We start from the raw sequence: 12,319 nt of genomic DNA, 5'->3' as shown, positions 1-12,319 counted from the left end.
TTACAGAAAAGGAGTGTTTTTAATTTTTTTTCTCTAGTTATTTAATGAATAATAAGTTTTTAACAACTGGATCAGTCCTACTAAGTAATAATCGGTCAAATATACCGATAAATAAATATTATTATAAAGTTAAGGTTAATATTAGTCTTGCATTAGACGTAAGATTACTTCCGATGAAATATGTCAAATTTGAGGGGAACATCTTTTCACATGGATGCTGCCTGTTCGGAGACTTTAATGCTACTTTGTGACGCCTATAGTAAAAGACTAGTATTAACCAAACTAAATTTCAGTGGATTTTAACACCTTTCTTCAGTAAACTCTGTTACTCTGCGTTCCCCAAATACATAGCTATATAATATATGCATCTCTTTCCCATCAGTGAATATTAATAGTTCCTGTAAACTTTAGTCATTATCTGCTGAATTTAAGCACCACCTCCAAGTGACCTATGGCCAATTAGTATGATTTTGTCTTGTTTTAACTTTGCTGTGGAGCTTTCAGTAAAGACGTAACCAGGGACGGGAGTTGGCTACACATCTGTGTGTATGACATCTTATTTGTACTTATATTAAATAATGTCTGATGTATTTGTCCCTGCTCTATAAACTTTTTTTTTTTTTTTTTTTTTAAATTGTTGGTTTCTAGTCTCTTAAAAAAAAAATAGCGTTTTCCTGACTACATCAAACTTTGTGACACACATACTCAAGACAAATCCTTTGAAAGCCCAAGTCATACGGTCGTGATGTAAAGGTCACTGGTCTCCTCCACCTTGTTGTTGCCATCTGGTTTTTCTTCGATGTTAGTACGACAGCAGAAATAAATCCCTCCGGTCACGTCATCTTTCTATAAGCTCGTGATACAAACAACCAGCAAAATCGACAATCGGTCACACACATTTACATGCAATACAAACATCACCAGCTGTTTGAAACCGTCCCCGTAAAAAGAACATAAGCAGCCGTCGACCATCAAACATCGTCTCCTGTTCTGTTCGTGGCGGATTTAAAGACAGACACCTCTGATCTAATAAAGTTTTATTTTCTTAGAAATGGCCAGTTTCCTGTTTTCTTTTTTTGTCTTTCTAAGAAAGTATACCCCTTTTTGAATTCCAACTAGCATCTACATAATGGTTATTGAATACTTCACAATATATTAAGTCTAGATGTTATGGTACATGCATACGATTCAGGCTGCATGAGGAGCCACAGTCACCACGATACACAGGGACGGGGAGGGAGGTGGTGGGGGGGGGGGTGAAGGAGGACGGGGGAGGACGGGGGGAAGGACGGGCGGAGGACGGGGACTGCAAACTTGACTCTTCGGTTCCAGTTCGAAGGAGCTCTGACGCCTCCTATTGAAACCCTCTCCACAAAACACTGACTGCATCAACTTATAAACATATACACACACGCACATACGCACGCACAACTTACACTGCACATGACACACATTTACACGCACACACACCTTTTTACACGCCGGCGGAGCCGCTCCACCTGCCATTTAAGCTATGATACTGGAGAGGGTTTGTAGTGTTTAAACGAGATTCTCTTTCACAGAAAGAACTTCACCACTGGGACGCTTGAGTTTCTGCAGCTTGCCGAGGGGGGGGGGAGGTGTCGCTGGGCGGGGGGTGGGGTGGGGGTTGGTTGGTTGGGTGGAGGTGGGCGGTCGGGGAGGAGGGGACGCTAACCAAAGAAAAATAATAATTATAATAATATATAATAAAATAAAAGACATTCAAATACAGTCAGCTTTTTGCTTGAAAATACAAAACTACATGAGAAAGCATTGAAATAAAATCCATTGATCAGAACATTTTTTTTCTTTTTTTTAAAAAAAAGCCCAAGTGCTCCATCACACACACACACACACACACACACACAATCTTGCTTTTTATCCACACACACACACACACACAGGCACACACACAACAGAGCAACATCCACACATCCGTTGCCTAGTTACAACTGCCTGGCTGCGGGATGGCAGCTGCGAGGAAGCAGGAAGTCTCTTAGACAGCAGTTCTTGAGAAGAAGAAGAAGAGGGTCCGGAACTGAGGAGATCTTCGCTCTCTGCTAAAAGGGGCCACGAGCCATTCAAGCCCTCCGCTCAAACCCCCTCTCCCTTCCCTTTCTTCTTTGCTTTTCAGACTGCAGTAAGAAATACTCCAGTGAGGAATCTCTTGTGGCCGTTCTGTCAGTCTCCCCTCAGCTCCACTGCTCCCTCTAGTGAAGTCTGCCCGCCGCTGCAGCGCGTCCGAGTGCAGCCGGCAGGAAGCTGCTCCCTCTGCAGCCTCTTTTTCACCTCGATCCCGTCTGAGAGCGCCGCAATCACAGAGTCTCTCTGGGTCCTTATGGCTGCGAGTGGATGTGTGTGTATGTGTAAGTGCGCGTGTGTGTGTGTGTGTGTGTGGGGGGGGGGTTTATGTGCGTGTATGGCTGTGTGCGGTGTAATGTGTCTGTATGCTTATGTGAGAGAGTGTAACGCCTTCAGTTATGCTGCAGCGTGTTGGACTCGATGGGCGGCGCTGAGTCATACAGAGTGTCTGTGTCGTGCGTGGGCTCTCCGGCCAGCGTGCACGGGTTGGACAACGTCCCTGCTCCGCAGTCGCAGAAAAACCTGGAGTGAATAAATTTAAAAAATGTTAAAGTGTAAATGGTTAAAACGGTAAATGAGACTCAATACATCACAAGATAAACACAAGAAGCAGCTACGGTCGAGTAGCGATGTTGCTGATTAAAAACATTAATCGGAAATAGACACATACAGACTCGCCAATAAACCTAAGAACACCCAAAGAAAGCGAACATCTCACCGGTCGTGCCGTATAAACTCTACATCGTGCCCTTGGTGGCATTTTTTGATGCAGTTAACGCAGATGGCGTTCCTATCTGTTGTGTTACAGGTGTGACATCTGCGAAGACAAACGCACATTTGGTTATAAACATAAACAACTGAAACAATGGTTTTTAGTTAATCTACTTTTTATTTATTAAACTGCATTTAGTTTTGTCTGCAAACAGGGAGAGAAAGGTGCTCAAATGATGAAAAAGTCCAAATATCCAAAGAGACTCAATATAATAATACCTGTAGAAGTCGTGCATGGGGTAACTGGTGTAGCTGGAGATCTTGTAGAGACACTGTCCTCTGCTCACTGCCTTCTCAATGGCATCCTGATTATTCATAATCTTATTGTCTGGCAAAACAGGAAAACAGCCGTTAGGAAGCAGGCGGGTTTTGAGCAAACTGCCGAGCGTTAAAGCCGCTGCCGCTCACCTTTCATGGTGACGTTGACTCCTGAGGCCAGAAACAAGCCCCCAAAACGATTGTTGAAGATCTGGTTGCCCTCCAGCGTCGCGGTGGCGTGGTTGGTGATTTCGATACCTGGAGAAGCGAGAAACGAGAAGAGGGAGCATCAGCACCAACCGCGGGACACATACACGGAGGGAGGAACGATCTGAGACGATTGTAAAACAGCTGACCTGCGGCGAAGCCGTCAAATATGCGGTTCTTGCGGAGTATCGGGTGGCTGTTGGTGCTGATCAGCACACCGGCCTGAGCGTTCCTGAAGATGTCGTTCTCCTCCAGCAGGCCTGCGCAGAATTTCACAACCAGATACACAACATAAGGAACAAACACGTAACAGGACGACGTGTATCTAACCACTCGAGAATCATCTTTATTGTTATTATTATTATGAGAGACTCCTGGCTTAGATAGCACACATATAATACACAGACCTTTAAAAAAAAAAAACACTTATGAAAACGTAAATAACGTAACACGTAAAGAGCAGCTTAGTGTGTCTGATGTACCTCTGCCTCCGTTAAAGATGCAGATGCCTCCGTCTCTGCCGTCGTGGATCTTGTTTCTCCTCAGAGTGGGGTTGCTGTCCGTCTTGATCCACACACCGGCCATGGCGTTGTCAAAGATCTCGTTGTCCTCGATGAACCCCAGACCTGTCCCATTTAACAGCAGGGTTACTCATACAACGTTACCTTTTACGTATCTACACAAGACAAACGGAGCAGGACAAACACAGACCTGAGTTGTAGACTAAAATCCCTCCGTTCTGGCCTCCCCATATCTTGTTGCGCCTGATCTTTGGGTTGCTCCCCGTCCTGTCGAGATTCAGTAACAACGGTGAGAAACATTCTCGAAATCGGTAACATGCACCCAGACTCGCCTGCGTTACATTCGCTGAGAGAAGGTAGTCGTCACCTTATTTGTACACCGGAGTACATGTGATTGTAGATGTCGTTGTCTTCCAACACACCGTGGCCATTGTCATAGAAATATACACCGACCTGGAAATAATAATTAAAAAAAAGACAGACGTTTAACAGACGAATCATATGATTTAATCAAAGGAGTTAAAAAAAAAAACATAATAACAAATTTTTAGATAAACAGAGTCAATATAAAGGAAAAAAAACAATAAAAGTACCCGTCATGATAAAAGAAGGTCCAACTTAAGTTCAACTTAAACATTGGATCCAACTCAACAAAACCTGTGATTATTATTAACCAGGCTCATTGTTTTTATATTGGTCTATTGTATTGTACTGTGTTGACCTTTTTTCTTTAATATACATGTTTGTTTTTGGCCGCGGATTCAGTTTAGCATGTAATGCTAATGCTAACTCCAGCATATTTACAATACACCACGTATGTACAGTTCATTAATATGCACTGTCCAAACAAAATAAACCAATAAAATAAACATAAAAAGCTTGTAGAGCTCTAGTATAATGTGGGATATTCAACTGGCAGATCATAGTACTGACATTACTACTGGTGTTTCAGAAATAAAATGTAAATTTACTATTTCAGGTGCTTATACACCCAATTACACAATTAACCCTTTCATGCATGAATTATGAAAGCCTCAGTCAGGATTTTTTCCCCAAGTGTTTTTATTTATCTTTAGGTATAAAAAGAACAAATTATCATTGGGTGGCACAATATAGGGTGACGCTCTAACGTCCACTTTAGTGGACTATGTGCAACTTTGACAAAAAAACTCCCATTTATTATGATAAAAAAAAAATTATTTCAGTCCACTCAAGTGGACATCGTGCATGAAAGGGTGAAGATTAATCTGATTAACAGATTATCAGCGTTCACACACAAACAACAAAACCAGTCTTTTTAATTTTACTCATTTCCAACATAAATGTAAAGTTTTTTATTTTTTTAACATGAATGGAATCTTATTTGTCCTAATTTAAGCCTGGGAATCGTTTTAATCACGTTTAGCCGGTTTACCTGTTTGCCGCTGTGGATGCGGTTCTTGCGGAGGACAGGAGTGCTGCCCGTGGTCACCCAGACTCCAGCCAGCGTGTTGCTGTAAACCTCATTCTCCTCGATCACTCCCTGGCCCTTCTCATGCTGAAGCAGAAACGCGGAGCAGAAACGCGGTCAAACACGAGGCATGAGGACGTTTCACATCAGGCTGTGGTTTGATGGGTTAACAGTGTATTTACCACGTAGATGCCCCCGTGCTGTCCGTCGTGGATCTTGTTGTGCCGTACAATGGGGCAGCTGTTGGTTCGGATCTGGATTCCCGCCAAGGCGTTACCGTAGATGTCGTTACTCTCTATCAAACCTCGCCCGTCTCCAAATATGTACACCCCTCCTTGGTTACCGTTGAATATAGCATTTCCCCTGAATTCCAAAAAAAAAAAAAAAAAAAAGGAAAAGCATTGAAATAAAATTACATTTGCTTCAAATTCAATCTTCAGTGAAGTGTTCTCACCGTATCGTTGGGTCACTGTTGGACGTGATCCACACACCAGCAAAGTTATTGGCATAGATTTTGTTCTCTATAAACTGGCCCCGCCCCTTCTCGTGGACGTAGATGCCCCCCGTCTGGCCGTGGTGGATCTCGCAGCGCACCACCGTGGGGTTGGCGTACGCCTTCACCTCAAAGCCCGCTATGCGATTTCTATGGATGTTACAGTTCTCAAAGTAACCCTAAAAAAAGAAAACACAGAAGAAGACGACGACAAATCAGGGCGGTCTGTGACGTTTGTTTTCCGAGAGGAATAAAAGACATGACACCGCTGAGAGTAGTTACCATGCCGTGATCAAACGTGAACACTCCCACATCTCGTCCGTGGTGGATGTGGTTCCGTCTGATGATGGGGTTACCGTGGTTTTTGACCCATATTCCCGCTAACGCATTGTTACTGATTTCATTGTCTTCATAAATGCCCTGCAATGAAAAAAAAAAAGAAGCAGTTTGAAGTCAGAAGCAAAGTGAATATTTCCGTGTACGTTTGTGCATTTACATTAGGGTTATGATTTTTACCTGCGCGTGGTCTGTGATGTACAGTCCTACGTTCTCACAGTCACTGATGTTGCAGTGTTTGATGGTTGGACACGCTCCCTGTCCACTCACACACACAGCTGAACCCACTGCGCACAAGAGGAAAACAGAAGGGTCACAGAAGTCATTGATTGTGTGAAAACTGGCTGAGCAACGCACACATACAAACTGCTGTCGCCTTAGTACATTTGAAGGATACCCCACTACACTCCCAACACCACACCCATTCACAAAAATACCAAAAGGTCGATGTCGGAGGGAGACCCACAGACTTTAAATCACTCCCAAGACGCACAATTTATCGATTCTCTACGTGGTGTGACATTTTATGGTACATGCTTTTAATTTAGACTACAAACGTAACTAGGTCACATGGCCACTATGTAGGAGGAGCCTTATCAGGACAGATTCTACCAGATTCCCTGCTCCCTAATGGGATTAGCCGCTAAAAGAAAAGAAACAGTCTACGGGGCTTTGGTTTTTAATCCAAGTGTCAAATGTCAAATTTACTTTCACCGTTTTGTTAGGGATCGTTAAGCAGGATTTCAGTGTGCGCGAGGATACCTGTGCACGTGGAGCGGATGATGCAGTGGTCGATGTTCGGACTGCAGTTGACTGTGATCTCCAGACAGTGGTGGGCGTTGTGGTGCTGCGCCGACTTATCATCAGGATTAAACTGAGGAGAGAAGAGCAGCTCAGATCAGACGCAGGCCACAATTACTAACAACACGTCCACGCCGGACTTTTATCTACTGGAAATTCATGAGAGCCACAGATGCTTCGGGATTATAAGAGGACGTAATCAGGATCACCAACATGTCACAATACACGACAAAATAATTTGTGTGATATCCCGTGAAGCACAAGGCTTCTGTAATATTAAGGATTTTCTCAGGAAAATTTCAAGCTTTGTCTTTTGTTCAAACATAAACTCAAATCTGGTGTTTAGTAAAATGGCATTTTATCAACCGGATAACCTCGCTTCTGCCGATACCTGAAACATGGCCCACAGTTAATATTAAAATCTAAAGCTGTAAAAGCTTTTTAACTCTCTCACAGACATCACCGTCATTTGTTAGCATCCTTTTCCATTTCTCAACATTGCACAGGCAAATTTACACGACCACGACATTTGGTTTTGTTATTAGGAGCCCAGGAGCACAGCAAAGACCACGTTTGTTGTTAAATTCATTCGTGAATCTCCCTTGCTTACTTACTTACATGTTGTTTTTTCTAAAGCTACAGGAGTCTTCATTAAGGAAAGAACTATTTTCCCCGTAACTATGAATAAGCAATAAACCAGAGATAAAGTTTTCCCATAATGATTGTATAGTTTAATCATGGAGCTCTGTGATACTGACACAGAAGAGTCTTTCATATACACCTAGTGCAAAGGGAGAAAAGTGATGTATGACTTTACCTTGATGGTCATGTATCCCACATATGCGTCTTCTGAGCCCTCCATGAAGACGAACGTCGAGTCTCTAGTATTCTCTATCACCACCTTGTCTGCTACTTTACCAGGAGCTGAGGGCAAAAGCAAAGAACACACATGAACACCCTACACGGACACATATACAGACATGCATGTGTATTCTCAAGAGAAGTATTGATTTCATGCGGCACAGGCAACAAGACGACGTCTAAAGTGCGTTTCAGCGACTGCAACATGCTCACCTGCGCCGATCATGGTGATGGGGGACTCTATGTAAATCCACTCATCTGTATAGATGCCAGAGTGAACAAAGATGAGGCCGTCAAAGTGGGCTTCTTGCACCCCTCCCAGCGCATCCTCAATGGTGTCGTAATACTGCAGGGGAAAGGCAGAATATAAACACTTCATCAGTTTGGAAACAGGTCTTTAAATAGGAAATAATATATTCGTACAGGAGAGTTTTAACTTACCAGCATATTCTCCCTGCCTTTGTATCTGCCGGGGTTACTGTAGAAATGCTCAGCGAAGCCTGGTTTTACATGCGCACCTTTGTACTGCAACACAGAAAACACAGAGGCTGCTGTGTTTAAATTGTCCTATGCATTAAAACTGCAGTGCAAAAAAAAACTTTAACTGAAAAACATAATTTCTTCAGTGTGCTTTTAAATAGGAGCACGAGACGTTATCTAAACGTGACACAGCCAGCGCACCCGGACTTTTTATGGCTAGTGATCGTTTTTCTGGTGGAGAGAAATTATCACAATAATCAAAAACCTAAAAAAGTAACCATACGTGCAACACGCAGAGCCGAGATGTTCTCATAAAATTAACCATCTTGCGATTCTCATACATGAGAATCGCTGAATGACAGCAAGCAACCCACAAAACAAACCACATATACAGAAGCATCCAATTTAGCAACAGATGCAAAGAAAAGACACATCTTGACATCTTGATAGCAATGCAGTGAATAGTCAAAAGACTGAATATAAGAAGTAAACGACTCGTCCGACTTCGTTCAGTCTTTTCTTATTTTCTTATTATATTCTAATCAATAAAGCGTGCAGCCAAATAAACAAACATCATATTCCATTAGCATGCTAACTTTAAACATAGTGAACACATGTCAACATAGTCATTTTAAGAAATCCGTCCGTGTATAAACTGAGAAGCAGAAAAAAATGTTTTCGCCATCTTTAGACAATAATAAAGGGACTAGCGCTCAGTGTTAACTCCATCACACTTAATTACCCCACACTCTTGTTTTGTACCAGTTAAAGCTGCTCATTAAGCCACATTTTCAAAGTGCTCATCTGGGTGACACAAAATATATTTGAAGTATCTGTGATATTGAAAAATAAACACCCAGGCATACATTTTCTTTTTAGTGTCGTCACAGGGACTCTTGTCCCAGCTTCATAGACATTATTACCCTCCCGAGTGGCGTAGACTACCTTAAACAGTCACGCACAACTATTCAGACGTCTATATTGCGCACATTACAAATAAATTAAAAAACAAGACGGCGAGAGAAATCAGGTCATTGCGAAAATATGGGGGTCCCTCTGATAGCACTCATTAAAAGGTGAAATACACGCATTCATAAATAAACTGAGACCAACTCACCAGCTGTTGGAAGCTCTCCTTCCAGGGGTTTGGGTGTTCGTGCTCCTCAGGACTGACCTGGTAGAACCTGCCCGGCTCAGGGTGCATCATGGGACGCGTGTACTCAAACACCTCCATATACAGGCGCTTCCTATAACATTAAAAACCCACATACAAAACACATTTCAGTCGTCAGCCTTTTAACGACCGTGATATGCAAAGCGGGAAAAGAGCAGGTTCCATCTCTGCAGCGGCACTGACCATAGGATGGGATCGTTCGCTAGCTGGCTGAATCTCTTGCACACGCATGCTGCCTGACAAAGGTCCTGTTCCAGTAAGTAGGAGAAAATCTTCAAAACGACCTCATCTGGTAGCTTCTGCTGCAGATATTGCTCTGCTGGGGCTGCTAAAAAAACAAACAAACAAACAAAAAAAAAAAAACACACAAATACACACACAACGTAAGCATCAGGAGAATGCGTTCACTTCGGCCACATTAAACTATGTAGTCATGCTATTTAATGGGTTGCAGAGGAAAACACAATTTACCAGCAGACAAGGGAAAATCAATACAAGCTCAACTAAAAAAGCAAACACTCTCCTTGCCCAGCTGCGGAGATTTAACACACACCTGGCAGGTCGTGGCTCTTACCGGACACTCGTGCCCGCTTGGCTCGATGGCCAAAGGACTCTGTCGATGAAGTGGAAGCTCCCTGTGTGAGAGAGAAACAGAAACGTTGTGACTAAACCCGAGCATTAAGTAATCAACTGGGAAATTTACTGCCGTCACCAAATCACTGGTCCCTTTAAGGAGGACGCAGTCAATTGGTAATTCGCTCTCATCCACACACACACACTCCAGTATGTAGGCATGCACGCTAAAGTGAAACACACACACACACACACAAGTGCATCAGTCTAACCTCCATTGGGCCCTTGCTGGGGCAGGCGGAGGCGGTGGCAGAGGCAGCGGCGGTTCTCTTGGGAAGCAGGGTCTTGCGTCGAAGCTGGTAGGGACTGTTCTGAGCACCTGGTCCGGACTCCTCAATAGCCATTTCTGCTGCAGCTGCTGCAGGAGCCTCCTCATCTAGACAGAAGACCACAGAGATGTGTCCCATTCATACACGACTTGATGGACAAAGATGCAGCATTGAGCAGGGTCATGCAATAAAATCATCATAATAATAAAAAAAATGATAACTGGGGATTTCTGTCATAATCTGCCATCTTTATCTTGCTCTGTTGCACTGTTAAAGTGTTTCCAGTAATTGCAGCAAACGTTTAAGCCACACGCTCTTACCATTACTGACACAATGGTGTACATTTAGATCGGATGCTGTATGCCAACTGCGCAGGCTAGCAGACAGGGGTAATAGTTGGTAAGGCAGACAAAGGTTAGTGATTGATAATGGCAGATGCACCCCCTGCAGCCACACTAACAGCCCTTCGCGTTTAGTTATTCTCAGCAGATACGAGTCGATGTGCATTTTGTCTCCAGCCCGGTTCCACAATGGGCAGGTTCTGCCTCGTCTTTTTATGTTGCTGTCAAATTAAGGGCCGCACATGAAGTCGACCAGACGTGCGGGCTAATGGCTAGAAACTGAACTGCGTAGCTGGCAAATCCGCGGTGTAAACAAATCGAGCCGCGGCTAGCAGCCTCCGGGAATGAGGAAGGGGATAATGGTTCAAATCTGCCTGGCCGCATTAGCACCCAAAAGCGCACAAAATGGACCCTGTGAATTCATCCTCCAAAGCGCACCGTGTCATGTATCACAGCTGATCCGTGTGGCCTCTTGAAGCCGGGGCAGCTAGTTAGCATTGCCCCCATTCGCTGCTAATGTTTTTGTTAACGTTACACCCCAAAAATGGCAGTCCAAAAGACACCGCAGCTTATACACCCTCAGAGACTGCAGCGACAGCTGAGGACGCGGGCGGCCGGACGCGGAGACTGTGTCTCCAGCTGGGGGTTCGCCTGAATACGGGCTATTAATGTTAACCCGAGTAGCTACATACGCATTAAGCGAAGACAACCCCCAACCACCGACACCACCACCACCTATCCTGGTGAGCTAGCCCCAATCACTCAAGCCAAACAAAGCGCGGCCTGGCCTGAGCCACAGAGCGAGAAGCCTCGGGTTTTCCTGCTGAACCCGCCGCCGCTAGGAGTGCCGAGCAGTCCGGTAGAAAAGGCGAGGCTTATGCAAAGACCGCCGTGGACTGACACCGCGTTGTGTGGACGCTTTAGCCGACCGTGGCCTTGCTTACCTCTATCCCCGTTGTTCCGTTCGGGCTGCACCGGGCGCGGCCTCGACACTCGCCTGGGTCTCCTGTTGGTGGCTCTGACGGAGTTCATCTGGGGAGTTGTTGGTTGTTGAAAAATAGCCTGCTATCCTCGACCGCCCGCTACTAAATTTAGCCCGCAACCCAAACGGCCACCCGGGAGAGCCTTTTTCCCAGGTACACCCGACACAATTGCGATCAAAAACCCGCTGGTATTTGGGGTGTAATCGCGTTTTTTTTTTTTTTCTCCTCCGTGGTGTCACAGCTCCCCCCGTTTCACCGCTCGGTGCCAGCTCCGTCTCAGTCTGTAGCAGGAGGAGCCATTTACCCACACGGGAAACAATCGCGAGAAAAAAAAAGAACAGAGTGTCGGCTCGGCCAATCACGTTGGGCGTTACAGAATCCTCTCCTGCAGCGACCAATCAAATCCCTCGTATAAAATGAGTTGACAAACCTTTCTGTTGGGGTTTGGAATCGGTCAAGCGGCGATTAGATTAATACATGGACACATAAAGTGATCCACAGTCAAAAAATAAAGTTTGCAACTCTTACCACAAGTGCATATGTGAGGAAAAACTGGGATATATTTTACGCTTTTTTTTAAAAAAAAATCTACTCTTTAAAAATACCTGACCTTAAGCTATTACTAGAGATTGCTGCCA

The 12,319-nt window shown here is 44.3% G+C and overlaps 1 protein-coding gene across 4 annotated transcripts; it reads right to left on the bottom strand.

Annotated features, from left to right (window-relative positions):
- Positions 1–1,022: 1,022 nt before the first annotated feature.
- fbxo11b (F-box protein 11b) lies at positions 1,023–11,976 on the bottom strand. 4 transcript variants are annotated; one of them, XM_047608383.1, is made up of 22 exons: positions 11,643–11,976; positions 10,301–10,464; positions 10,009–10,090; positions 9,639–9,783; positions 9,399–9,528; positions 8,243–8,326; positions 8,015–8,147; positions 7,758–7,864; positions 6,902–7,013; positions 6,320–6,426; positions 6,086–6,223; positions 5,765–5,982; positions 5,493–5,673; positions 5,275–5,397; positions 4,228–4,313; positions 4,051–4,127; positions 3,822–3,965; positions 3,489–3,599; positions 3,283–3,390; positions 3,094–3,202; positions 2,822–2,920; positions 1,023–2,625 (listed from the first exon to the last, which is right to left on the bottom strand). In XM_047608383.1, exons 1-22 carry the CDS (start codon positions 11,728–11,730, stop codon positions 2,496–2,498), a joined length of 2,676 nt encoding a protein of 891 aa, XP_047464339.1. In that variant the 5' UTR covers positions 11,731–11,976; the 3' UTR covers positions 1,023–2,495. The 4 variants fall into 4 exon arrangements, with proteins under 4 accessions (XP_047464339.1, XP_047464340.1, XP_047464341.1 ...); XM_047608384.1 differs by having other exon boundaries at positions 9,639–9,780; XM_047608385.1 differs by having other exon boundaries at positions 10,030–10,090.
- Between the last annotated feature and the right edge of the window lie 343 nt (positions 11,977–12,319).

The sequence above is a fragment of the Mugil cephalus genome, chromosome 16 (assembly GCF_022458985.1).
Source record: "Mugil cephalus isolate CIBA_MC_2020 chromosome 16, CIBA_Mcephalus_1.1, whole genome shotgun sequence".
In the NCBI taxonomy this organism is placed as follows: domain Eukaryota; kingdom Metazoa; phylum Chordata; class Actinopteri; order Mugiliformes; family Mugilidae; genus Mugil; species Mugil cephalus.
The sequence above is the reverse complement of the archived record's forward strand: the minus strand, read 5'-3'. Positions and strand labels throughout refer to the sequence as shown.

Excerpts from the sequence above, each read along its gene's own strand:
- fbxo11b (XM_047608383.1), bottom strand. The coding sequence starts at position 11,730 with ATGAACTCCGTCAGAGCCACCAACAGGAGACCCAGGCGAGTGTCGAGG. Across the intron at positions 10,091-10,300 it reads CCAGCAAGGGCCCAATGGAG|GGAGCTTCCACTTCATCGAC; the intron begins GTTAGACTGATG and ends TCTCTCACACAG. Across the intron at positions 9,529-9,638 it reads GCGAACGATCCCATCCTATG|GAAGCGCCTGTATATGGAGG; the intron begins GTCAGTGCCGCT and ends TTAATGTTATAG.